Genomic DNA, 27,538 nt, shown 5'->3' with positions numbered 1-27,538 from the left:
TGACTATCTGTTTCGCTGACGACGTAGACTATTATACAGGGTGTTTCAAAACGTTTGGGAGGTGATTACTGACACCAAGATAAGACGAAAAATATAGGCCAACCTGGGTGCACAAATGCTTCCTTTCGTAGTTAAAGACTGCCGAAAACATTAAAAATGAAATTTAAAGGTTCATAGCTCCAAAAGTATGCGACCTACTGTAGTCGAGTCAAGACTTCACTTAGAAACTAATATGTGCCCTACCCAAATATCCATGTTTCCGAATCCTGCGGTACTTCCGCAACAGTTTCTACTGACGGAATTTGGCTGCAGGCATTTAATTTGAAATACTCACAACTACCTCTATAAAAATTGTTGCGGAAGTATCGCAGGATTCTGAAGCCTGGATATTTGGGTAGGACACATACTTGTTCCTAAGTGAAGTCTTGACCCAACTACGGTATATACCATAATTTTGGAGCTATGAACCTTTTAATTTCATTTTTGACACGGTTCATTTACGGCAACCTATAACTCCGAATGGAAGCATTTGACCACCCAGGTTGGTCTATACTTTTTTGTTTTATCTTGGTGTTAGGAATCACCTCCCAAACGTTGTCGGCGTTGTTTTGAAACACCCCATACACCTATCTTACCTCTCAGTAGATGTCTAAAAATTTTCTAAACGCTGCAATCCGAAACTTGAAGTTTTCTATTCAAAGGCTTATTTTGATTTCCCTTATTCGTGTAACATAGTTTTCGATTAATGAGCAAATTTAATACGAGTTTCGCTCCTATATCCAAGGGATTGTGAAATATTTCCGTTTAAGACAAGTTTCAGTTTAAGAAAGGGTCCGTTGAGGATAGGTTTTACTGTAAAATTATTGTTTCTAAAAATGTTATCTTTTCTAGTATACTGTTCAGATTACTGACGTTATTTAAATTAGGGTTTAATAACCTAATTTATTAAAAATTAAATTTATTGTCAAATTCACAATGCCTAAATTGATTTCTTTGTATAAAAATTATCATTTACTCACCTTCTAAATTACCACCATACATCCGTTCTTCCGTAAAATCTATGAAATTGATTAATTACATGTGTAAAATATAAATCCATTATAGAAACAGTAAACTTCTAATCAACTATCAATGGCTATTGATATTATTAACTTTAACTGCTACTTTCACGATATAGACCTTCAGAATTCATTTTATTAAATTTAATCCGCCTTATGAAGAATCGTTTTGACGTATGATTAACGTCATACTAAAAAAACGTGACTATTGCAGGAAATATATTTTAGTCGAATTCTTTAGCATGGCACTAATCAGGCGTCAGAACTACTCTGCATAAGGTCCAACGTGTTTTAAGCTACTTTTGTAGATAAAGGCTCCTACATATAAAATAAATAAAGCTAAAATTAAAAAAAAATCAATTATTCATTACTTGTACATTTCATTCATAACATTTTTATTTCAATGGTTCTTTATTCTAGAAAAGAGATTTAAGAAAATTATGCAGTTGTCTCTTTTTCTTTTTTTTTTTTTTTTACTTCTATTGCATGAATCATTTATTTGAGATATAAAATTTAAGCTAAAGAACTTCGAGTTCCACTTATGTAATATTATTAAACTTTCCAAAGAAATATGTTATCCATTATCTATTATATTTATATAGACGAATATAATTTTTAAAGATTCATTGCATATTTTATGAAATTAGATATAAAGTTAGACATTATATAAATTTTAGATTTAATTAATTGTAGTACAGGAATTTGTCTCAGAAATTTATCGTTAGTTTAACTCTCCTTGGTTACGCACGTTTCCTTTCCCTTCACTTAAATAGTTGAGGCTTTTGAGTCGCCCAATATATAGGATGGACATAAAGTCTCTCCCTTATAACAAACAATACTAACAAGAAAACAAAGAATGATACAAGCATGCGGTCTGAAAACATCACTTCTATGATACTTCAAGATTTTGCCATAGCCTGTGCTGCCATATACTGCAGTTGACCGCAGCGCAATAGTCACTTGTTTAAAAATGGCGTCTGTACAGCAGAAAGCGAACTGTGTGTTGTGGTATCATGAAATAAAATCTCCCGTTACAGTTCAACGAAACATTCAGGAGAGAGTATAGACAGTAAGCACCAGGTGTTAAGAGCATAAAGGAAAGGTATAGCAAGTTTATTTCAACAGGAAGTGTTTTAGATCGTGATAGAAGCGGTAGACAGAATATTAGTGCTAGGAATGTGTGGAAGCTGTTTGTGTTGCTTTAACCTGACGTCCGCGGAAATTCTTGTGTTGCGAATTTCTTTCGATGTGGTTAATGTTAAAGACAGGGTTTACGCAACACCTGTCTGCAATATTGTAACACTCGAAAACAGGATAAGGGTCGCAATAGACACAATGACTCCTGAAATATTGAATGACACATGGATGGAAATTGAATACTTCATGGATCTACTGAGGGCAAGTAATGAACCACGCATGGAAATTCCTTAAATCAGTTTTCTTAAGTTTTCCTATTATTTGCCGCAAACCGCATGCTTCTATCAATCTTAGTTTTCTTATTATTAATGTTTGTTATCAGGGGAAGACTTTAAGCGCATGCTTCTATCATTCTTAGTTTTCTTATTATTAAAGTTTGTTATCAGGGGAAGACTTTAACCGCATGCTTCTATCATTCTTAGTTTTCTTGTTATTAATGTTTGTTATCAGAGAAAGACTTTAACCGCATGCTTCTATCATTCTTAGTTTTCTTGTTATTAATGTTTGTTATCAGAGAAAGACTTTAACCGCATGCTTCTATCATTCTTAGTTTTCTTGTTATTAATGTTTGCTATCAGAGAAAGACTTTAACCGCATGCTTCTATCATTCTTTGTTTTCTTGTTATTAATGTTTGTTATCAGAGAAAGACTTTAACCGCATGCTTTCTATCATTCTTTGTTTTCTTGTTATTAATGTTTGTTATCAGAGAAAGACTTTAACCGCATGCTTCTATCATTCTTAGTTTTCTTGTTATTAATGTTTGTTATCAGAGAAAGACTTTAACCGAATGCTTCTATCATTCTTAGTTTTCTTGTTATTAATGTTTGTTATCAGAGAAAGACTTTAACCGCATGCTTCTATCATTCTTAGTTTTCTTGTTATTAATGTTTGTTATCAGAGAAAGACTTTAACCGCATGCTTCTATCATTCTTAGTTTTCTTGTTATTAATGTTTGTTATCAGAGAAAGACTTTAACAGCATGCTTCTATCATTCTTAGTTTTCTTGTTATTAATGTTTGCTATCAGAGAAAGACTGTAACAGCATGCTTCTATCATTCTTAGTTTTCTTGTTATTAATGTTTGCTATCAGAGAAAGACTTTAACCGCATGCTTCTATCATTCTTAGTTTTCTTGTTATTAATGTTTGTTATCAGAGAAAGACTTTAACCGCATGCTTCTATCATTCTTTGTTTTCTTGTTATTAATGTTTGTTATCAGAGAAAGACTGTAACAGCATGCTTCTATCATTCTTAGTTTTCTTGTTATTAATGTTTGTTATCAGAGAAAGACTTTAATCGCATGCTTCTATCATTCTTAGTTTTCTTGTTATTAATGTTTGTTATCAGAGAAAGACTTTAACCGCATGCTTCTATCATTCTTAGTTTTCTTGTTATTAATGTTTGTTATCAGAGAAAGACTTTAACCGCATGCTTCTATCATTCTTAGTTTTCTTGTTATTAATGTTTGTTATCAGAGAAAGACTTTAACCGCATGCTTCTATCATTCTTAGTTTTCTTGTTATTAATGTTTGTTATCAGAGAAAGACTTTAACCGCATGCTTCTATCATTCTTAGTTTTCTTGTTATTAATGTTTGCTATCAGAGAAAGACTTTAACCGCATGCTTCTATCATTCTTAGTTTTCTTGTTATTAATGTTTGCTATCAGAGAAAGACTTTAACCGCATGCTTCTATCATTCTTTGTTTTCTTGTTATTAATGTTTGCTATCAGAGAAAGACTTTAACCGCATGCTTCTATCATTCTTAGTTTTCTTGTTATTAATGTTTGCTATCAGAGAAAGACTTTAACCGCATGCTTCTATCATTCTTTGTTTTCTTGTTATTAATGTTTGTTATCAGAGAAAGACTTTAACCGCATGCTTCTATCATTCTTAGTTTTCTTGTTATTAATGTTTGTTATCAGAGAAAGACTTTAACCGCATGCTTCTATCATTCTTAGTTTTCTTGTTATTAATGTTTGCTATCGGAGAAAGACTTTAACCACATGCTTCTATCATTCTTAGTTTTCTTGTTATTAATATTTGTTATCAGGGAGAGACTTTATGTCAACCCTGATTACGTTTTGAATTCAATCATAGAATTGTATAATCTATATAACGTCAATATATTAAATTTGGTGTAAGGACTTCTTATTTAAAATAACTAGACACGTGTTTAACCGTTTTTAATACTTGGCCTAGAATGGAAGAAAATGGGTAGTAAAAAAATAAAAAAGTAAGGGTCTGCACTTTGTTAAATTGCATGTTCATATCTCGAAATATTTTAGAGTTAGAAGAATGAAAATTGGGGTTTAGGCTTTTAATTTAAAATAATTAAAGACGTGCCCCAGCGTTTCTAAACGTTTCTCTTGGACGGATAGAAAAAAACCGAGAAGAAAAAAGGGTGAGGTTTGCAATTGTTAAAATAACATAGCTATATCTCGAAATCCTGTAAGAAAAGACATGTTAATTGAAGATTTGTTTCGTCGTTTTCTGATGTTTCCTTAGAAGAGAAGAAATATGGTGGAATCTGCAATTGTTATAATAAGATGGTCATATTCGAAATCCGTTAAGATTAAAGATGTTAGGAGTATGAGCACAGACGGATTTAAATATGATGAGGCCCTAAGTTGTGGAACGTAATGGTGCCCAATATGTGTTCAGCTATCTTTTTTCAATGACATATTGCTGCAGCTGCATGCTACACGTTGCCATGCAAGCAGTCCATTATGTATGTGCAGAAATGAGGGGAATATTGTTGGAAGCAGGCTAACAGAAGGGTCATCATTACTTACATCATAGAAGCCTACAGAATACAAAATACAGTTGATGTATGTAATTTTTCTAACTTGCTTTTTATCTTGTATTTTGAAAATGTACATCCACTTTTTCTGGCGATCAAGAGAATGGGGCTCTAACCTATAGCTTGTTTAGCTTATACGTAAACTCGGCATTGGATATGGGAGGTGTGAGGTCACAGACTGAACAAATGTCTGAATCTGCATGCAAAATTCCCAGCTAGCCGATGACTAGTTAAATTTATATTTTCAAATATTGAACAGATTATAGGAAAAAAATAATTGATCAAATCACATTATTACTGTTAATTATGATGAGAAATCTACTTACTTGGTTGTTCATTTTGAACATTTTGAAGTTTGGATGCATCTCCAGGATTTATTATACCTTGATCTGTTAAAGAATGCAAAGGAAGAAATTAAAAGAAAAACTTCTTATTTGATAGAAAATAATCGCTAAATTTTATTTATGTCCAAATTTTCGGATTGGATATTTCAAGAAGTATTGTTTCAAAGCAAATTATAAAAATTCATAGTATTTTTGCTAGATTATAACGATAGCAATTTGAATTTTGACTTAAGACGGCATGACCAGCTTGTGGACATAAGAAATTGGTTTCCATCTTCCAACAAGTACGTACGATAACTTTCTTGGTACGTTATTGATGTGGTATAATATTGTAGCAAGGTTCGACACTCCTTTTATCCTTGTTTTATATTTGGAAGTACAATATACCGTGAAGCCACTATTAGTGCACTATTAACTTCAGCTGTTTACGCACAATTGTTAGCAACATGATTGGTCACTGAAGTTTCAAAATGTAATCCAATCACATCATTGGCACAGCTACCAAAAATTCCCATTCTACACGCGTGGCCTACATCTATGGTAATATTCAGAGTTTTGCTGTTATATACAAGGACTTTCGTTATGACTCACTTCATACATTACTAACCATTGACAAAATTGTAAATAAGATTGATTCTGAAACTAATATTGTACCTACTCATGTGACATATCTCACATGAAGTTGCACAAAATTTCCAAAAAGTGGTAACAATTTTTTGAGCTGGGGAAAATGTTCATTAAAATGGATATTTATTACAAGTGGTCATGTAAAGATCCATGTTATGGTTTAGGTGTCTATGTTAAGGCCATATATTATGCAACTTAATGCAACTTTCAAAATCTTACCAACCTTATTAACCGTATAGTACTAACATGGGTGAAAATTCATCCCTGTTAGTATCTATAGAGTATTAAAAATTTATAAATTTAGGCCTATATAGTATGTTTATTAATTTTTCTATAGCGGTATGGTAGGCAATTTTGTATTAAAATATTTATTTAGAAGGTTTGAAAAAATCAAAAAATTGACATTGAACCGCATCAAAAAATCTTATTTTGCCAAGAAAATAGTTAATGCTAAATTTACTTTTTACGATCTCTCACATCTCACATATAATTTTTATATATTATTGCTATTAGTAATGAGTGGTTCTTGGTTGTCGATGATAGTATTTATTAGAATAGGTTAGTGAGGTTCTATGAGTTTCACTTGTCTATCTTCAAGTATTCTTACATTTTCTTCGGAGCTATTCCATCTAAATTTAACTATGACTGACTTGTTATGTTACCGGTGTGCATAAACTTATACCATTAATAAACGAGGCTTTACTTCATACTAAATTCGATCCAACAAATCTTCAGGGAATGCATCCTGGAAATCAATTCTTGTAGTGAGAGTTATAAAGTTTACTTTCGTGCTTTAACATATCTAAAGTATTTGTAATATTGCTTCTTAAAACATAGTGGAAACACACAACACCAAACCTCATAAACTACGTACAAATATAATAAATCTTCTAAACTAATACATTGATTCCTGCTTGCAAATATATATGAAATATTGTATAAGTATTTAAATATTCTGTAAGTTTTGACCTATTTTTCGAAATATCTTAGTGTAGGTATTTTCTAATAAGCTACGCTGTTGTTGATTGTTAAATTGAAAGGTAATTATAATATTAACTTGATATAATGCCACATATTATTTGAATCGACCGGCGAGCACATGTGACACAGTATATAAAGCAAACAGAAGAAGAACGAACATGTCAATTAGTGTCTACAACAGTCTAGTTCAAATTCTAATTTTCAATGGTTTACTTTTTCTCCTATAACGTTATTTTGAAGTATGTTGTATCTATCGTATAAATATGCCGAGCCAAAAATGTGGATTAAAAAAAAAAAAATGCCGAGTGTGGCTAGGACGAGAAATGGACGTATTTTGCCATACTATCTATGGCTTTTATGCCGTATGTATTGGTGTATTATGTTAAAATATTTTCCACCTGTATATTACTGGTAACCTGAATGCACTGTGTTTCACCTTCATCGTTATCTCACATGCTACATGCTAGCTTTGCCTATACTCTTGACTGACACCCATCACAGGTCATTAATTTTTACGAATTGATTCTGATGTACTTTCTTCCACAAATTTGTTCCCTTTAGTAGCGCAGCTTTTCTGCACTCTTTTCCCTCGCCATGTCGCCGTTTCTATGGTTTTAGGATTTTATGCGGTTTTGCAACCCTAAGACACGTCATTTTATATCTCTCGGGAAAAGTACGAGATACCACAGAACGCTATTGGAATTGATACGCTACAGAAAGATTTGCTGTTTACATTTCAGCATTATGTCACATGGGAATTCCTTTTCCTACGGCTACTCTAACATGTGCCCTTTTCGGATCAATCCTGTATGAAGCCCGTTAGTCATGGTCTAGTTTACTGCCTACTGTACATTTTCTCCTTCTGTAGCCTTGTAGTTGTTGTGCTTTTGATCATTTCATTGTACGGATTCCATAATTTATCAACATTAGAGCCTCATATCTCCCTTATTTTGCAACACTGATAACACAGTTTTTGCTTGTTTCCTTTTAAGTATTATACCAATTGTTTTAGTGTCATAAAATGGCATACGTTCTTTTTGAAAAACTATATGTTTGTGTTGGGATGGCAACATTGCTTGTGTGACACTACTGTTGTGTTCATGGTTACGTGCTCCCCCATAGGTATCAGGTTAACTGTACATATTTTTCATTGTCTTCCTTTTTCCGTCGTTTTTGGGGGTATAACTCGGTAGAGCCTCACCCGGTCACTACTTGGTATATGTATTATACGTAACGGGCAAACAAGGTATTTCTGCACCTAGTGACTATCGCCACGATGATTACCTGTCTATAGTTAGTCAGGGTACCAATTTCATAAATATCTAGGTGTCACGGTTCGCATACATCCCTTGTAAGAAATATACTTGTTGAGCATTTGATAATTTCAGTATATCTCTTACTATAATTATACCAATCAAGAACAATCAAGTTTGAGAAATAAACTCTAAAATACTAACATAAGATTGTTACAAATGAAATGAATCAGTCAATACTTAGGTAATAGTCTTACAAACTGCCCTGTATGCATAGGCACTTTCTCTTCATTTTTTGTAGCAAATATATCACAAACATGTACCACATGAGACGAATACATATTTTTCCGGGACTTACTGCAAAATGATTTCACTTTCATGTCCTTCTTTCGTAGACAAACAAGACGTCTTCGTCCTTCTGGTATATCCTCTAGAACAGCCGATGTACAGTCATGTCCAAAATTATTGTCGAGTGTCTATAAATATGTTGTTGTAGAAACATAATTTGATAACGAATTCGCCCGGTATTTCTTATAATGTTAGTATGTGTATAATCGGCAAAGACATGTATGTGGCAAATTTCATGTCAAAAGAGCTGTAAATAAGAGCAATAAAACGAAAATAAAACTTTATTGTCTATTTAGGAAAATTCTAATAGACTCATTCTAATTTTCGTATTCATAATTCTTTTCCTATGAAATTTACCACAAATATACATTTCCCGATTATACATATAGTATCAGTATTAAAAAAAGTACCCTGCAAAACCATTATCAAATTATATTCTTACAAGAAGACAGTTATAGATATGCGACAATCATTTTGAACATGAGTGTACATGGTTTTTGAATTTTAGCAATTTTTGTAAATGTTTCTCATAGACTTCTTGGAATACGTACTTCAGCAGTTGTTCTTTCTAATTGTGGCCTTATCAGACTCATTCGAACATCATGTAAATAAAGGCGTCTAACAACATTAGTTTCTGGATTGTTTGACTGGTCTGTTTGCGGAATTTTCTTCCACGTGGTTTTCCCATCTCTACTAACCAAAAATATTAAGACATTCTTCAAACCCTTGTTCATCACCAGTTATTTCCAAGATTGTGCCATGCTTCGATTCACGTACATGGTCATTTTCATCATGAGGAGACCCCTAACCTAAAACCGCATTCACATCTGAGAGTTCAGCCTCATCATTGTCCAAAGCATCATAAAGAAATCTTTGTATTCGAGCTTGATCTTTATCATATGACATTTCTCTATAAAAGCTCATATGTAGTAGTAAAAAAAAAAAAAAAAAAAAAAAAAAAAAAAAAAAAAAAAAAAGTAGCATAGCACAAATAATAGTGCAAAGATTACTGCTGAAAAAGACAACTATAGGAGACAGGAAATCCGTTTGTAACTCAAAAGATCTTCACAAAAAAGAAAGAAAAAAAAAGAAAAAACGTAAGTAGGCGCTTGGGGGTAAAATTTACTCCCAGCCACTTTAGTTTACTCTTGTAGTTTAACGACTTGCCCACAATGACGAATTTGATATTGATAATACATTTTCTTCCATTTTTAGAAGCTATTGAGCCTGACAACAGTGTAGCCAACCCTATATTTTAGAAAATCGAGAGAAGAAACTAGCTGTGGTATATATTATCTCAGCGCTCCTACTTACGGATTAATCTTCATATGTACTTTGGGGACAATTTTTTTTATATCACTAAAAGAGATATTTATCTTTTCTCAGTTCGTTATATAACTTTCACTATTACAACTTGCAACTTATAATTTAGAAATGACTTACATTTAATGTATTTTCAGAATAGCTTTATACTAGGTAAATATAACACAATATCGAAATGGACCAATAGTTGTAATTTTTACAACAGTTGTGCATTATCTTGTCAGTGAGTATTTCATTTATATTTGTATAAAATTATGCTTACAATGTCAAAATGTGTTAAAAAGTTTACAGGCTATGCGTTTCTCTATCTTAATGTCTTTTATGATTTCATTCCTATTTGTCCTTCTATATTTTCCTTTCTCTCTTCCATTGCTGCTTTTAATTTCTTTGCGGGACCGTAATCACAAATAGAAGAGACCGTAATCACAAATAGAAGAATAAGGAATTAAGACATGGTACCCATGATGAAATGTTCTTGTGACGAATAAGTATGCCTTTCAGAATATAATTTAAAGTAGTGTAGAAAAAGTGTTGCTTACATGTAAATTAAATGTAGAAAGCGCAGATTAGTAAAATTTTAATACAAGCTGGAAATATCCAGTTTGCATGAGAACAATACTAACGAGATAAAATTAATTTTCATTTTGAATTCAGTCCAGAGCCATATCTTTTTATTTAGTTATTTATATTTTCGAATGAAAAATTTTCACAAATATAATGTATGTTCACCAAGGAATGGACGTAACTACGTTGAGTGTATAAAAGACGAAATTTGACTCATTGAATGATTAACGCATCGGCCAAACCACTTAAGCTAGAAACTTGAAATTTGGACAAGACATAAGATTTGTGACGTAAGTTTCCACTAAGGAAGAACTTTGGAATTCGATAGGATATAAGGGAAAGAGAGGTGACGTCTTAAATATCTATATATCAGAATATATGAAGATTAGCTATATGAACCTTGATATATCGTCATATAAGAACCAATGGAATGTAACTGCAAGAATTGAATTTTTGTTTGTTTGGATTATGAGCATAATTCTGAAACCCTCACTTGGTGTTATTTGAGTGTTATGGAAGTTGATTTTATGAGTGACTTGTCTGCTATGCAATAATGTGTTAATCATCGTATTAAAACAAGATTTGTTTGTCAAAAAACAACTTTGTTCCCTTTCTCCTGTAAACCTACGAAAATGGTTACTCTGGTTATCATACGAATATATGGACTTCTTATTTAAAGTAATTAGACAAGCATTTTAGCGTTTTCTGATATTTGACCTAGGAGGAAGAAAAGGGGGTGAGAAGGAAAAAGGGGGGGGATCACGCGGGGGGATTTTTCTAACAAGATGTCCATATCTTGGAATCTCTGAAAGTTAGAGATATGAAATCCTGTATTGGACATCTCATTTATAAATAATTAGACACATGTTTCGTCTTTCTATTTTATGTCTATTTTATAAAAGGAGTAGTTACTCATTTCTTCTATCTGTGGCCCCGCGTACCGTAGTCGCTAACGCTCTCGCCTTCGGTGCGAGCGATCCCGGATTCGATGGGGGCAAAAGTGTAAAACGCTTTTTCAGGCCAGCCACCTGAACGACGTTTTCCTGGGTTTTCCTCATTCACACCAGGCAAATGGCGGGGTGGTACCTAACTTATAGGTCCCAGGCCGCTTCCTTCCTTCCCCCATTCCTTCCCTATCCCCTGATAGTGTGCTCACCGAGGAACGTCATCCCTCAAAACGTGAAGGGCTAAATGGCTTTAGATGCCGAAAGCTTAGAAATCTAAATCCTAAATCCTCATTTCTTCTATCTGTTGGAAGGTCATTTCGTTGTGGTTAATCTATGGCGCAGTATCCTAAACGAAATGGAAGGAACAAGTTACGACGACAGTTTCAATCAAATTGCATTTGTGGATATTATAAAAGAGTTTCCACTGGTACTTTCAAAGTCATAGCTACCAGAAAGTAAACGAAGGTAATGTACCTTTCTGAGATGACAGAACTTATATACCAAACAGCATAAGCTCATTCCTAATAGTATCTCTAAGTTCTACCAAACTTTTAGTTAAAGTTTGCTGTGCCATTCAAAATTCACATGTTTAAGTTTTATTTACAACTAAAATTCTAATTATTAAAACTCACGGATCTTTGGTTTTATCAATATTTACAGAGTTGCTTTAGTTAAGTCTAAGAGGAGAAACTAACATGTCATGTACATACTTCAGTCTCCGAATACTTTTAGTTCTATGGCGTATTGTCACGGATTTCATTCCGTGCTGAAACAAGTTATTTTGAAGTTACGAATCATACTTGGAAACGTCAAAATTCCGCTCACGTTTAATGGCGGTTATAATATCTAGAAAGTTGTTACTCCATGCTGTAAACGTCGGTGGATCACCGATGGGCAACTAGCGATATGTCGCCAAAAATTGGCGGCCCCTCAGCGACGGTCCGCGGTGGCCCCTCTTCCGTTTTGAAAATTATACCACCAGGGGCAGAGACGCGGCAAAGCGCCAATGAACCACAAAATTACACCCCTAAAATATGTTAAATCGCCTATATGAGTGATTTGTTTACATTATGGTGAGTCTAAAAAATACTAAAAAAAAGTACCATCAACCTTATGATTACTAGGCGAGTGTTCTTCCGACTTAGCCACGGAGGCGATGAAGGAATCGCCGTTTATAAAGGGATAAATCGTTGAGATCTTTTTAATTTGGTCAATCAGAGTCTCCTTTAACCGTGTATATTAGACGATAACTGTTTGGGATAAAAATAAAATGCGTTCGCCATGTAATTTTATAACAAAATGACGCTTGTTTATTTACTTTATTTCATAGGTCTCCCATACTCACTTTCTAATGATCGACGACAGTTGCCATCTAAATTGATACAATTATGGCAGTTATCTCAAGATTTTCCACTTCATGATGTTGAGACAGAGGTTATGCTTGACTCCCGGAGCTCACTTTAGGAACAATTCGTCAGGAAAAAATAATATATACTAATAATAACCGCATGCACATGACTGGCGATACTTCGTGTTGGTCCCTTCGCGATTCTCCTCGACGAAGTCGTAGATGCTACGCGGTGGTAACTTCAACACCCCGACTCGAGATATCTGTTTCGACTGGATGAAACCTGCCGCCAGTGGGACATTAGCGACAATCCTTCGACGCGTCGCTATATCGACGATCGACATTTACCCGCAAGGTGTTGGCCACTAGGTGTTGGCGACGTTTACGGCATGGGGTAAATTAGAAACATGAAATTTATTATTTAGATTTTTCATATAAAATAACATAAAGACATGTTTAAGCATTTTTGATCCATTTTCCCTATAGGGGAAGAAAATGCACGAGTGCTGGAAAGAGTGAGAATTGCAATTGTTAAATTAACACGATCATGTCTCGAAATTCGTTAATGATAGACACCTGAAATTTTGTATTTAGACTTTTTATTTAAAATAATTAAGGACGTTTTAAAGTTTTTTTAGATGTCTCCCTTAGAAGGAAGAAGAAAACTTGGGAAGAGAAAAGGGATTGCAATTTTTGAAATTACATGGCTATATATCGAAGTCCCTTAAGAATAGAGACATGTTAATTGAAAAGGTATTTCAGGTTTTCTGATGTTTCCTTAGAGGGAAGAAAAATGCTGTAAGAAAATAAGGTTATGACTGTAATCTTTGTAATAAGTTGGTCATATCTCGATATTTTTTTTTTAAAGATTAAGAGTATGATAGGGAAATGAAAGATGCGAGTCCATAGGATTAGGATTTGGATTTCTGGGCTCTCGGCATCTAAGGCCATTTAGCCCATCACGTTTTGAGGGATGACATCCCTCGGCGAGCACACTATCTGATGAAAGGGAAGGAAGAAAGGATTGGGGAAGGAAGGAAGCGACCTGGCACGTATACATTAGGCACCACCCTGGTATTTGCCTGGCGTGAATGAGGAAAACTCAGGAAAACCTCATTCAGGGTGGCTGGCCTGAAAAAGCGTGTTACACTTTTTCGACTGAGTGGTCCCACCGAGAATCGAACCCGGAACCGCTCGCATAGAAGGAGAAAGCGTTAGCGACTGCGAGTCCGTAGGCTGAGGAAATGTTGCGGTCTAGGGGTGAAGTCCCCAAGTAGCTGAGTGCTAGTTAAATGTATATATTCTAATATTAGACACGATATAGATAGATTTCCATGATTAAATCACATTATTACTATTCATTACGATGAGAAATCTACTTACTTGGTTGTACATTTGGAAGATTTTGAAGTTTGGATGCATCACCAGGATTTATTATACCTTGATCTGTTAAAGAAATAAAGTTAATGGACGATGGTTCTCTATTGTTAGTGATAAACAAGAAAATACTTCTTAAACTATTCGAAATATAGTAACATTGAACTTGCATAGCTCATACAAATACATAAACTTATCCTAACATACTTTGCTTAAAACTTACTTAAGAGTCTTCATCCGGCGAAATTAAAATACCGCTAATTTTACAGTAATTATGTGATATCTTCAAATAGCTAAAAGATAATCGAAATGTGGAACAAGAGCGCCCTAGACAATATTATTTTACACGAGAAACCGTTATCGCGACTCACTTATCTGCTTTCGATTTCGAGCCATTTTGAAAATCGGCATTTATTTTCGCGTTTCTAAACAGCTGGAAACATAAAGCCACTAGGTGACTTGTGATAACGGTACCTCACGCAAAATAATATTGTCTAGGGCGCTCTTGTTCCATATTTCAATTATCTTTTATCTATTTATAGATATCACATAATTACTGTAAAATTAGCGGTATTTTAATTCCGCCGGGATGAAGACTCTTAAGACTAGAGGAATTAAACATTATACATATACTTTTGGTGTTTATAAATGCCTTCAGCTATCCTTAAAAAAAAGAAAAAGAAAACTTAAACTTAAGACAGAAAAGAATTGAAATTAAGGATACTGAGATCAAAAGGAAATGCTTCATAACGTGAAGTGACAGCATCTCTAACTAATGTCCCCATCATTGAGCTAGTTTTAGGACTAGGCTAAAGCTAAGAGATCAATATTTACAGAATTTACAAATACTCAAAAATGAGGTCTTGAGGCCAGTTGGCAGGGAGTTATGAAAGCACTTTTCTTCTTCGACGATGACGTATCCAGCAGTGTTTATAAATGCCTTCAGCTATCCTTAAAAAAAAGAAAAAGAAAACTTAAACTTAAGACAGAAAAGAATGGAAATTAAGGATACTGAGATCAAAAGGAAATGCTTCATAACGTGAAGTGACAGCATCTCTAACTAATGTCCCCATCATTGAGCTAGTTTTAGGACTAGGCTAAAGCTAAGAGATCAATATTTACAGAATTTACAAATACTCAAAAATGAGGTCTTGAGGCCAGTTGGCAGGGAGTTATGAAAGCACTTTTCTTCTTCGACGATGACGTATCCAGCAGAATAGGTAGCGTGCAAAACTCAAAAGGAGTAAATAGATATGGTTTATGTTTATCAATTGCAGATCAAATTTAGACAGTGTGCAGAATACAACTAACTAACTAACTATGCCTATGGAAGCCAGAGGCTCAATGCCGCGTCCACAAAAGCTCTCCACTGACTTCCATCCTTACCCAACTGGATCCAGTTTCTGCTTTGTATTCCTATTTCTGAGAAATCCATTTTTAATATTGTCCTTCCATCTGCGTTTAGGTTTTCCTAATGGTAGTTTTCCGATTGGTCTTCGAGTTAAGACTTTCAAAGTGTTCCTACTTTCTTCCATCTTGGCTACATGACTTGCCCACCTGAGTCTCCTACACTTGAAGAATGTTTGGTAAACAGTATAGATTACGTAGTTCCTCTTATGAAGTTTTCGCCATTCCCCATTTCCGTTCCTCTTGGTTCCGAATAGTTGATTCAGGATCTTGTTCTCAAATACTTTCAGTCTATGTTCTTCCCTCAGAGTAAGCAACCATGTTTCGAACCATAGAGAGAAATGGACATGATTGTTGTTTTGTATATTTTAAGCTTCAAATTCCTCGACAGAATTAGAGAAGTCAAGATATTTTGAACTGAATAATAACACGAATTCCCTGCTTTTAGTCAACACTTAGTTTCTTCGTGAATATGGTTTTCATATGTAATTATTAATCCTAGATATTTGAAAGTATCCACTTTATTAAAATTATTATTTAATATTGTAACACGTCCAAAATTTACAGTATTACGATCCCGACTAACTTCCATGTATTTAGTTTTCTCTGTATTTACTTCTACACCCATGTCCCTGCAAGCGTTTAATAAGACCTCTGCATTTCTTTCTATGCTCTCCTATCATCCTCTAATATATTTACATCATCACTATACGCCATAACCTGGTGAATACCATTCAACTCTAGGCCCTGGTTGCTATATTTAATTTTCCTTATGGTGTTTTCCAGGACAAAGTTGAATAATCATGACGACAACGCATCTCTTTATTTTAGACCATTCTCGACGTGAAAGCTCGTGGACAAAAATTTTCCTACCCGTACTTTAATTTGGGATTTAGTTAAACATATTTTAATAAGCTTAGTTAGCTTTCTCGGTATTCCAAATTCTGTAAGGACGTTGTGCAATGTTTCTTTCCTAACCGAGTCGTATGGCTTCCTAAAATCAATAAATAGTTGATGTACCGGGGTATTGTATTCCCACTTCTCTTCGAGTATTTGTCGAATTGTAAATGTTTGGTCGATGTTGATCAATTTCGTCTAAATCTTCACTTATAATTTCCAATAATTTCATCTGCGTATGGAGTCAATGTTGCTAATAGAATGTTTGAAAGTATTTTATTATATGTTGAGAGAAGAGAAATGCCTCGATAATTATTACAATCAATTCAATCACCTTTCTTGTGAATTGGAAAAGTGATTGATTCTTTGAATTTTTGTGGCAATTTTTCTTTGTTCCAGATAAGCAGAATGACTTTGTGTATCTTTTTTCGCTTCCAGCTAAAATTAACTCATCCGAAATTTCGTTTACAACCGGGGAATTGTTGTCTTTAATTTCTTTATAGCGATTCCTACTTCTATTCTGTTAGGTTCTGGAATATATGGTTCTGCGGTGTGTATTTCCCTTTCTCCACGCACATTAGTTTTTGGCTGGGTGATCAACAAATCGTCAAAGAAATCTTTCAATCTATTTAAGATGCCATCCGTATCAGTGAGGACCGTCCCTTTAGTTTTTAGTTTTACTACTATCTTCAAGTTCCTTAATTGTAGCTTTCAAAAAATCACGTTTCTTTGTTCTAAAAGTTTTGGAAGTTTCCCGTCTGATGTCTACGAAATTTTGTGTAGTTATTTCATTCGGATTTTGTAGCCAACGTAATTTTACCTGTTTTCTCTTCTCTCCTATGGGTTCCTGGTCTAACCATGGTTTGTTCCTACATATGTCCGCGTGTTCCAATTTTTCTTTTGCTGAAATTTTAATGATCTCTCTAATTTCAATCTAGGTATCCTCAACACTAGTGCACTCCGAATCTTCTAGAAGCAAGAATCTATTCGAAACTTCAATTTGGTATTCCTCTCTTAGCTGGTTTTCTTCTAATTTCTTGAAATTAAATCTCTTTGTTTTCAGATATTGAATATTTTCTTTATTCAGCAATGATATCTCTCTCTTATTACCGCTGCTACCAGGTAGTGATGAGTTTTACAATCTGCCCCTCTAAACGACCGAACATCAGTACGATGACGTCATTAATCGTCCCTCAAACCAGAAACCTAGACGTACGTTTTACGGTGCAGATATAACAAATCCAGATCTCTATTTTCAATCTCGGGATATCAGGGTAGCTTTCTCTTGTACTACAAGCTGTCTGTCAGCTTTACTTCGTGTTAGTCTTGTTCTTCTTTGACCAGTGTCAAAGTTGTCAGCCTTTTTGTGACTCTCGTGCAGCTGGCTAGACATTCAACCCTCTTCGACGGAAGTCGGGTGATGCTCATTCAGAATCAAAAGCAGAATAACACTCGACGGTAACCGACAGCGTCGGACCATCGACCAGAGACGAATAACAACAGCCGCAAGGCGAGTGAAAACTTGATGAAATCTTGGTTGAAAGAACCATTGATCTTTATGACTTACGTACTTAAGAGAGATTCTTTGGGCATCACAATGGCATGATGTAGATCGCTCTTCCCAAAGGGTGTCCATTCTGGTACCGATGAAGTATGAAACCGTGCTGACAGTGGGAAAAATTTGGAAAGAGATTACAAAAGTGTTGACTTTGGTTGTTGTAATTTTAATGAACATGATTAGTAAAGGAAACTTTCTGCAGACTTTATTACATTTCAATCTAGTAACAAAAGTTTATGTAACGTAAATTCTCGGACTAAATGAAATGTCTTATTTTCAGATCAGACGTTAAAGTTTCCTTTTACAGAATCTAGGGCGGTTCTGGCGTGTCGCTAATTCTATAATCGATGTCAAAGTTTCTTGTACACTTACAAGCGAATAAAGGGTACCTGAAGAAAACGGGCGGGGTTTGCAATTGTTAAAATAACATAATTATATATTGAAGTTCCTTAACCGTTTTCTTTGCATTGTATTCCGTGGGATACATAATGTTTGTGATTTTTTTTTTGTATTATATGTTTGCATTTCGCAGCGCTGCTAGTGGTTATGTTTAGAGCGCAACCTCTTATGTGTTCATCAAGCCTGTTCTGCCATCTCTACGTTGATTGGTGTACTGTCAACAGCATGTGTATTTCGAAGTAGTGCCAAGATGGACGACAATAAGAAGAAAGGATGTGGTCCACAGGTTAGTGTTATTATTTTCTGTCGTAATTATCGTTAATCCTTTAGTTATCACTTATTTACACGACTTATGAAGGCATAAATAAAAAATGTAGATTGTTGTTTTTATTTATATTTTCGTTCTTGCACTTGGAATTCGCGTTGAAAATGCGATGTAACTTATAATACACATCGCAAAGTTGAGGTAACAAGCCTTGAGGTGGAACCAAGGACTCTCTCCATCGGCATGGCCAGCTTGCCGTACTAATGTTACCGAATGTTTAAGCTTTTTAGTTACTTTTGCAAGCCGGTCTTGCCGATAGACCAACAATTGTTGCATGAACAACAATTGCCCACTTTTCCGTTGTTTAGAAAATTCTGTATTGCATAACAAAATGTATTTCTGAAAGGAAAAAAATGAGTGTTTGATTTCTATTAGATCTTCCTTTACGAACTGGAATGTAATATATTGTTTTTCTTTTCGTTTCAGAAATTTCTTTCTATGGAAGAAATTTCCAAGGTATTATACGAATGTATTGTACTTTTACCAGAGGCTGATTCGGATATTGAGGAAAATGAAGACTCGGATGACGAATTGCCCATCAGAAATGCAACACCAGTATTTCAAGAAACTGGTACTGTAGGAACAACCAGATCATTCCAAGTTATTGGTGAAGATATCCTAATTCCTGAATCAGAAGCAGAACCTATTGGAAATGCAGAACCTGTAGTAACATACCAGGACCAAGTAGAACGTTACCAACCTCCAACCTTTAGGTTTGTTGTTTTCTAATTTCCTGTTATAGGGTTTGGGACGATGATAAATGAAGTGTAAACTGTATAATATTTAAAAAAAAATATCCGAAGAGGGAGATTTTAGAACCATAACATTGGAAAACAAAAAATCACTAATTTTTAATTCACTCAACTACATAAAATCTATTGAGACCGAATCCGACCGCCTTCTTTAGCCCAGTTTTTTTTTCGAAAACTGGGTGAAATTGACGGAAATTTAGACAAGCATACAAGATCAAAGTAGGTTAGGTTAGGTTGTGAACAAGCGGCCGGGCAACCTCGGAAGTTGACCCATAGAGAATGGAGATTCTCGTTCAATAATAATAATAATAATAATAATAATAATAATAATAATAATAATAATAATAATAATAATAATAATAATAATAATAATAATAATAATGTGATTGTTATCAATTTTTCAAAGCTTTTCATTTGGAATATACTCAGATGAAATTCGCTTTGTTACTTTTTGCCATGCAGAGAAATACAGTTTTTTTTTTTTTTTTTTTTTAAATTCTTATATCCTTTGAGAATGCGCTGGGGATATTTTCCGACTTTCGGATGGTATTAGCACATTTCCGGCTCATCACGTGAAAGAAACACTGAGCATGGAAACTTTCAGTCATAATAATGTACTTCAAATTGCCATCTTAGTTTTCCGAAAAAAATGAACTAATACCGTAAACGGTTCCTCTCAACTGTTTGAAACGTATATATATGTTCGTTTCGGATTTACTAATCGTACGTTACAGATGAAGCAACAATGTTTTATTTCTTATTTTTTTCAGGTGGGAAGATGATACATTTCATTATACTGTTGATCCTGACGATTGCTCTTTTAACATTCCCGATAGTGTGGACTCCCCAATAGGAAATTTCAAGAAGTTTTTGTCAGATGATGTGATCAATTTGATTGTAGAAGAAACAAACTTGTATTCGACACAAAAGACAGGGAAAAGTGTTAATACAAATTACAATGAAATGTGTGATTTTTTTGTCGATAGAGGTGATAATGGGAATGATACGTTTGCCTGCATACACAGATTACTGGAATCAAGAACTCAGAATTGAACATATTGCAAGTGTTATGCCATTGAAAAGGTATCAGGTATTGCGTAGATTTTTGCATTTTGTAAATAATGACAAAGCTGTACTAACTGATAGATATTATAAAATTAGGCCTGTTCTTGATGCTTTAAGAAAAAAATTATCTTGCCATAGAATGTGAAAATAAATGTTCAATTGACGAAATGATGATACCCCATAAGGGTACTAGGGCTGGTTCCAGACGATAATATATGAAAGGAAAGCCGACAAAATGTGGATTTAAAATGTTTGTAACGGTAGGTGTGTCCGGTACTGTTAAAGACTTTATTTTATATGCTGGTGAGTCAACTTTTCAGAATATGGATATTGATCAATCGTTCGGTTTATCAGGGAATGTGGTTATTACCTTGGCAAAGTCGATTCAACAGCCTCCTCCAATATATCTGTACTTCGATAACTTTTTCTCTTCCTTCCAACTTATTCATTACCTGCGAAATGAACTAGGAATTTTGAGTCTCGGAACAATGCGTTCAAACAGATTGAGTGGTTGTCAGATGAAAACCGATAAAGAATTAACACGCGAAGGTAGGGGAAGCTTCTGCCAAATGGTAGATAATGAAAATAAGGTGGTATGTGTAAAGTGGTATGATAATAGATCAGTACTTTTGGGTAGTTCGTACGTAGATTCATATCCTATGTCTACATCAAAACGTTACAGCAAACGAGATGGGGATAAGATCGATGTTGCATGTACACAAATAGTAAAGCATTACACTACTCATATGGGAGGCGTCGATCTGGTGGATATGTTAGCAGCATTATATAGGACTTATTTCAGAACTCATCGGTGGTACATGGCCATATTTTCCCAGTTACTGGATATATGTATAGATAATGCTTGGCTTGTGTATCGTCGGGAAGTATTGTTATCAAATGAAGTCGAGAAACCAAAACTCCTTTCACTGAAGGAGTTCCGAGTCAAAGTAGCGACTGGGTTATTGCTGAAAAACAGAAAAAGAGGTCGTCCAACAGAAGGTTCTCCTTCTGCCCCGAAAAAAAAGATCAAGAAGCCTATCAAACCCAGACCGGATGACGATGTAAGGGTAGATGGTGTAGGCCACCTACCAGAATACAGTGATGATAAAGGGCGGTGTAGGTACTGCACCAGAGGACGAACTTCCGTGATTTGCTCGAAGTGTGATGTGAAGTTATGTTTCACGAAGAAAAGAAACTGTTTTTCTTATTTCCATGAGAAAAAATGACTGTTTCCGAAGATCGACAAATAACATGATGTTGATACCTGGTATTATGAGGAAGAATTCATTTATTTCATATGTTACTTTTCTGTATTCAGTTATATATTTTATATTCTTAGAATGAGTGTAAGTTCAGTTATAATGAGTGAAATCAGTTATGAGTTAGGATGAGTTCAGTTATATATTTTATATACTTAGTGTATTACTTGATACAAATATACGAACTTCTTGTTACTCCCTATTCTTGGCGATGTATCCTATAGGATACATTGCGTCACAGCCTAGCCTAAATACACGATGTACGTATAATGTGCAAATATGTTTTATATTGAACCTATTTGAAAGGAAAATCAGATGATTTTTTTTTTTTTTTTTTGATCAACGAGTGTGTTCTTGCCAAGAAAAGGGTTAACCCTTTGGGGATCCTATGGTACAGTTTTGTACCATACGCGTTTTTCATGGTACATTGCGTTATTTCTCTTCTATTTGAGCTTTTTCGTCCGTTTTTTGTTTTTCAAGTCCAGAGGCATTGTAGAAGACATTACGTATGGTTTCAGACCGTCCTGCGTCCAGACATAGGAGGTGATGACGTCATAAGTCTAAAATTTCTTTTCTCATTTTCTAAGCCTATGTTCAATATTTTTTGGCGGGCTTATTTTTCTACGTAGAAGATTGAAATTTTTCACAAACATTCAGTCCACCGAGTAGTATTTACCAGATGTTTTGTTCCGATGTCAGTGCTAAAACAGGGGGGAACCAGAGGGGCAAAGGGGTGAACAAAAGGGATATTTTTACCCCCAAAATCCCGTTTCTCGTCATTTTCCCGCCTCACATACACGATGGGGACACATGAGTCATACCGTCTGAAAGGCAGTTCCATTCTGAAGAGAATGACGGTCGAATCATTGTTTTAGGGTAATTAAGGACGTCTCAGGGATTTTTTGAAAAATATACTTCTATATAAGGAAAAATGGGACATGGTGGGTATATTTTTTTGGCGGGCTTACTTTTGCACCAAGAAGATTGAAATTTTGCAAAAACATTCAGTCCACGGAGTAGTATTTAATGGAATTTTTGTTCCGATGTCAGTGCTAAAACAGGGGGGGGGGGGAACCAGAGGGGCAAAGGGGTGAAAAAAGGGATATTTTTACCCCCAAAATCCTGTTTCTCGTCATTTTCCCGCCTCACATACATGATGGAGACACGTGAGTCATACCGTCTGAAAAGCAGTTCCATTCTGAAGAGAATGACGGTCGAATTATTATTCTAGGGTAATTAGGGACGTCTCAGTGATTTTTTTTAAAAATATACTTCTGTATAGGGTAACATGAGGAAATTTCTGATTTTTTTTCCTGGCGGGCTTATTTTTACACCTAGAAGATTGAAATTGTGCACAAACATTCAGTCCACCGAGTAGTATTTAACAGATTTTCTTTCAGATTTCTGCGTTAAAACAGGGGGGGTCCAGAGGGGCTAAAAGTTGAAAAAAGGGAAATTTAGACCAAAAAATCCCTTTTTTCTGCAATTTCCCGCCTTAGATACATGATGGAGACATGTGAATGGTACCGCCTGAAAGGCAGTTCTAAGCTGAAGAGAATATGGGCGACATATGACCCTAGGGTAATTACGAATGTCTCAGGAATTTTTTTCTCTGAGATCATAGTGTTTTGTGGTAATTTGGGGCATGGTGGGAAATTTTGATAAAATTTCTCCCTCCCTTACTATTCAAGATAGAAACTTGAAATTTGGCACACACATTCAGTATACCAAGTACTATTTCTCAGATTTTTTTAGATGGCTACGTTAACACATGGGGGGCAGGGGGGGCCAAAGTTTGAGAAAAAATTTCCCTCCGAAACTTTCACTTTGACATTTTTTCCCGCTTCTGGTATATGGTATGAGCATGCAAGTGATACCATTTGAAAGCAAGCTCTATTCTGAAGAGAATGAGGTATGAACGATGATCCTAGGGTAAATAGTGACGATACAGTAGCTGCTTGACTGAAAGTCTAAAAAATAGCCCAAAAAGCCAGGATCCGGAAAGGGTTAAGAGTAGAGACACATCTTAATGGATTACGTGTTTAAGCGTTTCTTGATGTTTTCATGTAAGGAAAAAAGGTAGGGTTGTAATTGTTATAATTAGATACCTGTACCTCGAAATCGCTTAAGAAAATATGTATGATAGGGATATGTGAAGTGTGAGGCCATAGGCCGAGCAAATGCGGAGTCTGGATTGTAGTCACCAGATAGCCGAAGGCAAATTAAAATTTTATTTTTTAATAATAGGTTTCTATTGATCAATTCATTATAATTAATTATAATCAGAAATTTACTTACTTGGTTGTACCGTTTGAAGATTTTGAAGTTTGGAGGCATCTCCGGGATTTATTATGCCTTGATCTATCAAAGAAAGTAAAGAAAAATTTAAAGATTATTTCTTATTTAGTAGAACATAATAGACTTAGTGGCTATTCGCACAGTCCCAATTTTCTCTTAGCGAATTCTGTGGCTTTTTCCTGGAAGAGAAACGTAATTGTAACCTTTTATCCTTAAAAAAATTGTCTTGTTCATGAGCACCAAACCAATCAAATGAATGAAATATCTATATTTTTGTGAGGTTATTGTAAAGTAACTACACACATGATAAATAAGGAATTTCTGCCGACGTTCCGGGAGCCAAGTAACCATAGTGATAGGAAATATGAGTTTAGCACCTAGGTAATTCAAATCCAAAATAAAATTACTGTATGTAGACCAATGTCAAATTGTATTCTTATGGTGCCTTCTTTTGAGAAGAAAGCTCAGAACATTTCTCGTGTTCATGATGCTCTTTCGACAGCCTAACTATGTAATTGTCTCAATTTGCTACAGATTTCTTCAGATCCCAATCGCTGTGGTGAGCACGACAGCATTTCCTTTGTAAAAATATACGTAGTAAAAGAAGTAAAGCGCTATATAATACACTTCTTATAGCAATAGGATAATAATAGTTGCAGCAATGGTTGTAGGGAAATGAAATGGTTGGCAACGAGGAACTTAGGTTTTTAACGCCAAGTATGTGATGTTTAAAAGAAGAAGAACTATGTTAGTATGTTGTTTATGGATAATTCAAACTGTAATGGCTAATAAGTTAAGATGTTAGGAGCTGAGTAATTTATGATAAGATGACAGAATACGTGATCCTCAATTTACGAGAGAGTTTAGTGCTTGTAGAAGTGTTATGGGTAGTAATAAACGTGTGATATGATCAGAGATTGAATTGTATTGTCCTTTGTACAAGTTAAGCCTAACCCGTACTATAGTTGAATTTTCATCATTATCAATGGTGAGGGGTGACTAATTGCTAACATGTACAGTAAATAGTAGAAATAATGTAAGAATGTACTAGGATATGGATTTTTTTAAAAGGCATTAAGAGCTTTTTGGTAAGGAAAGCTCTTATTTATAACGGTATTTACATACCATGGAGACAAAGTTTCGAACTAAACAATAGCTATAATATGGTGGCTTAGACATTTCCATTCTGTGCGTGATTTTATTTTTGATGGATATAGTACTTACATTTCTAATGTCTTTGGTGTACTACAATAATAAAGTAAACCTGCTTATACGTATCTAAAATATTTGTAATGACATAATATTACAAATGATCTTTAATGTATTTTAAACTAGGAGAATGCATATTATTAGCACGTTATTCTTATATACAGTAAGGATTTGATTTATTTTGTTACTTTTATTTTCACTATTCCACTGAATTTATTTGTAGTTTATATTAAGAAACTGCAATATAAAAGGATCCCATGAAGCTTTCAGTACAGCTGTTGTTAGAGGTACTGAGATACTGGGATACAGAGATATGACTTTACACCAAAAATCTTGTTTCTGTTGTGGTGAAGTAAGTAGTTCATTTCTACAACATCTGAAGCGTTACATGTCTGTAACTAAGAAATATCTTTGGCATATGGTATATTGAAGACTGGTTCTACATGATGTCGTTTTAAAATAACAATATTCGATCAGAAAGGAAATATTCGTTGTTAAAATACCGTGGCTATGCCTCCAAGTTCATTAAGAGTAGAGACATATTAATTGAAGACTTGTTGTTAGAGTTTCCTGATATTTTTAGAAGGAAAGAAAAAAGTGATAAGAAAAAAGGTTGGGCTAGAATTCTTATAATATAAAACTGCTCTGCACCAAAAATGGTGTTTTCAAATGAATGTTCCTAAAAGTGTTTGATGCACAGAGTTCAATGTTTCGTTTTATCCTAGGACGTCAGGTTTTTGACGAATTCAAGGATTTATGTTTAATAAATGTTCCATCAATAGTCATCCCACCTAAAGCCGGCCCTGCTCAACTTTACAGTTCAATGTTTCGTTTTATCCTAGGACGTCAGGTTTTTGACGAATTCAAGGATTTATGTTTAATAAATGTTCCATCAATAGTCATCCCACCTAAAGCCGGCCCTGCTCAACTTTACAGAAACTTTATTGTCGAATCATATATGTATTGAAATTAGCCTTCCATTAAGTTTCATTATTAAGATTATAATTATGATAGTGATATGAAACCCTGATGTTATACAGAGGAGTGGACAGTTTTGAACTCAGAGTGGTCGAATTAGTAAAAATCGTATATTATTTTTGCAAACCCATACATCAATTTTGAAAATGCAGGTTTTTGTTATTTTTATGTTAGAATTGAGATAAAAATTACAAATTCAGTTGTTTGTAAAATAGTTACAAGAAATACACAGCTGGGCAAAATTTGAGGGTGAGGAACATAAAGTACAATATTTTGTAGTCGTTGGAAATAAATGAAAGCACGACATATTAAAAGAGGTTTCCTGCTCGTACACACTGAGTAAGACGTTGCACGGCGTAACTAATGGAGGTGTCATGCAATACAAAGAACTCGAATCAAAAGAACGACACAGTGCATGTCGGTTACAGAACTGTTGAGGCGTTAGTCACACATTGCCCAGAGGCTACATTTGAATGACATCGCACGGGAAACAATCATTGCGAAACTGGAAGAAGTACGAAGTGGATGAGGAGTGAGTCTCAGGATTTTGGTATTGCTCAGAGCATTGTTGCACGTCCATGGAAAGCAATTCTGATCCACAGGCAATGCTATACGAAGGAAAAATAATGGCCGACTACATTCGACTAGCACTAGACAGCTGCTACAATGCGCAATAGGCAAGAAGAGACCGACATCAGACTTGGGTGTGGATGCAAACACATTTAACAGAACTAAAAGGCGCTAAGTCTTACGCTTTATAGCGACGCACTGACTTTATGACGGTGATCTCTTTGCCGACGGCCATTATGATGTCTTAATTTCAAATCTATACATTGATGACACCATGTAATTTGGTGCCAAGAACACTAAGACAGGACCGAGAAGTAATATGGATTGTGTTACTTCTCAGATGAGTACATATTCATTCTGAGTTGTGATTCAGAACTTACAGTCATCTGGTAAGAGATGAAAATACGCAATGAACCCACGAAATTTGTCGAACACGATCTTGTTGGTGGTAAAGTTATTCTTTTGGACGATTCATAATGTTGCATGGATATACTAACTAACTCTATGGCCTATGGAGCCCGGAGGTTCAATGCCGCGTTCACAAAGGCTCTCCACTGACTTCTATCTTTAGCCAATTGGATCCACTTTCTACTTTGTATTCCTATCTCTGCGCGATTCATCTTAATATTGTCCTCCCATCTGCGAATAGGTCT

General features: G+C 34.8%; 1 protein-coding gene across 9 annotated transcripts in view; it reads right to left on the bottom strand.

The window, feature by feature from the left end:
* LOC145683720 (uncharacterized) overlaps nucleotides 1-27,538 on the bottom strand; it is a 425,859-nt gene that overhangs the window by 330,826 nt on the left and 67,495 nt on the right. For all 9 annotated transcript variants that reach the window (XM_081755184.1, XM_081755185.1, XM_081755190.1 and 6 more), the window contains exons 4-7: nucleotides 24,129-24,191; nucleotides 14,175-14,237; nucleotides 5,383-5,445; nucleotides 1,020-1,058 (exon numbers count right to left, since the gene is read on the bottom strand). In XM_081755184.1, coding sequence (XP_081611310.1) covers nucleotides 1,020-1,058; nucleotides 5,383-5,445; nucleotides 14,175-14,237; nucleotides 24,129-24,191 — 228 coding nt within the window. The remainder of the gene's footprint in view (nucleotides 1-1,019; nucleotides 1,059-5,382; nucleotides 5,446-14,174; nucleotides 14,238-24,128; nucleotides 24,192-27,538) is intronic.

Source organism: Thermobia domestica, chromosome 4 (assembly GCF_964235325.1).
Source record: "Thermobia domestica chromosome 4, izTheDome1.hap1.1, whole genome shotgun sequence".
Classification (NCBI taxonomy): Eukaryota; Metazoa; Arthropoda; class Insecta; order Zygentoma; family Lepismatidae; genus Thermobia; species Thermobia domestica.
Note: the sequence above shows the minus strand (reverse complement) of the source record. Positions and strands in the feature narration are given on the sequence as shown.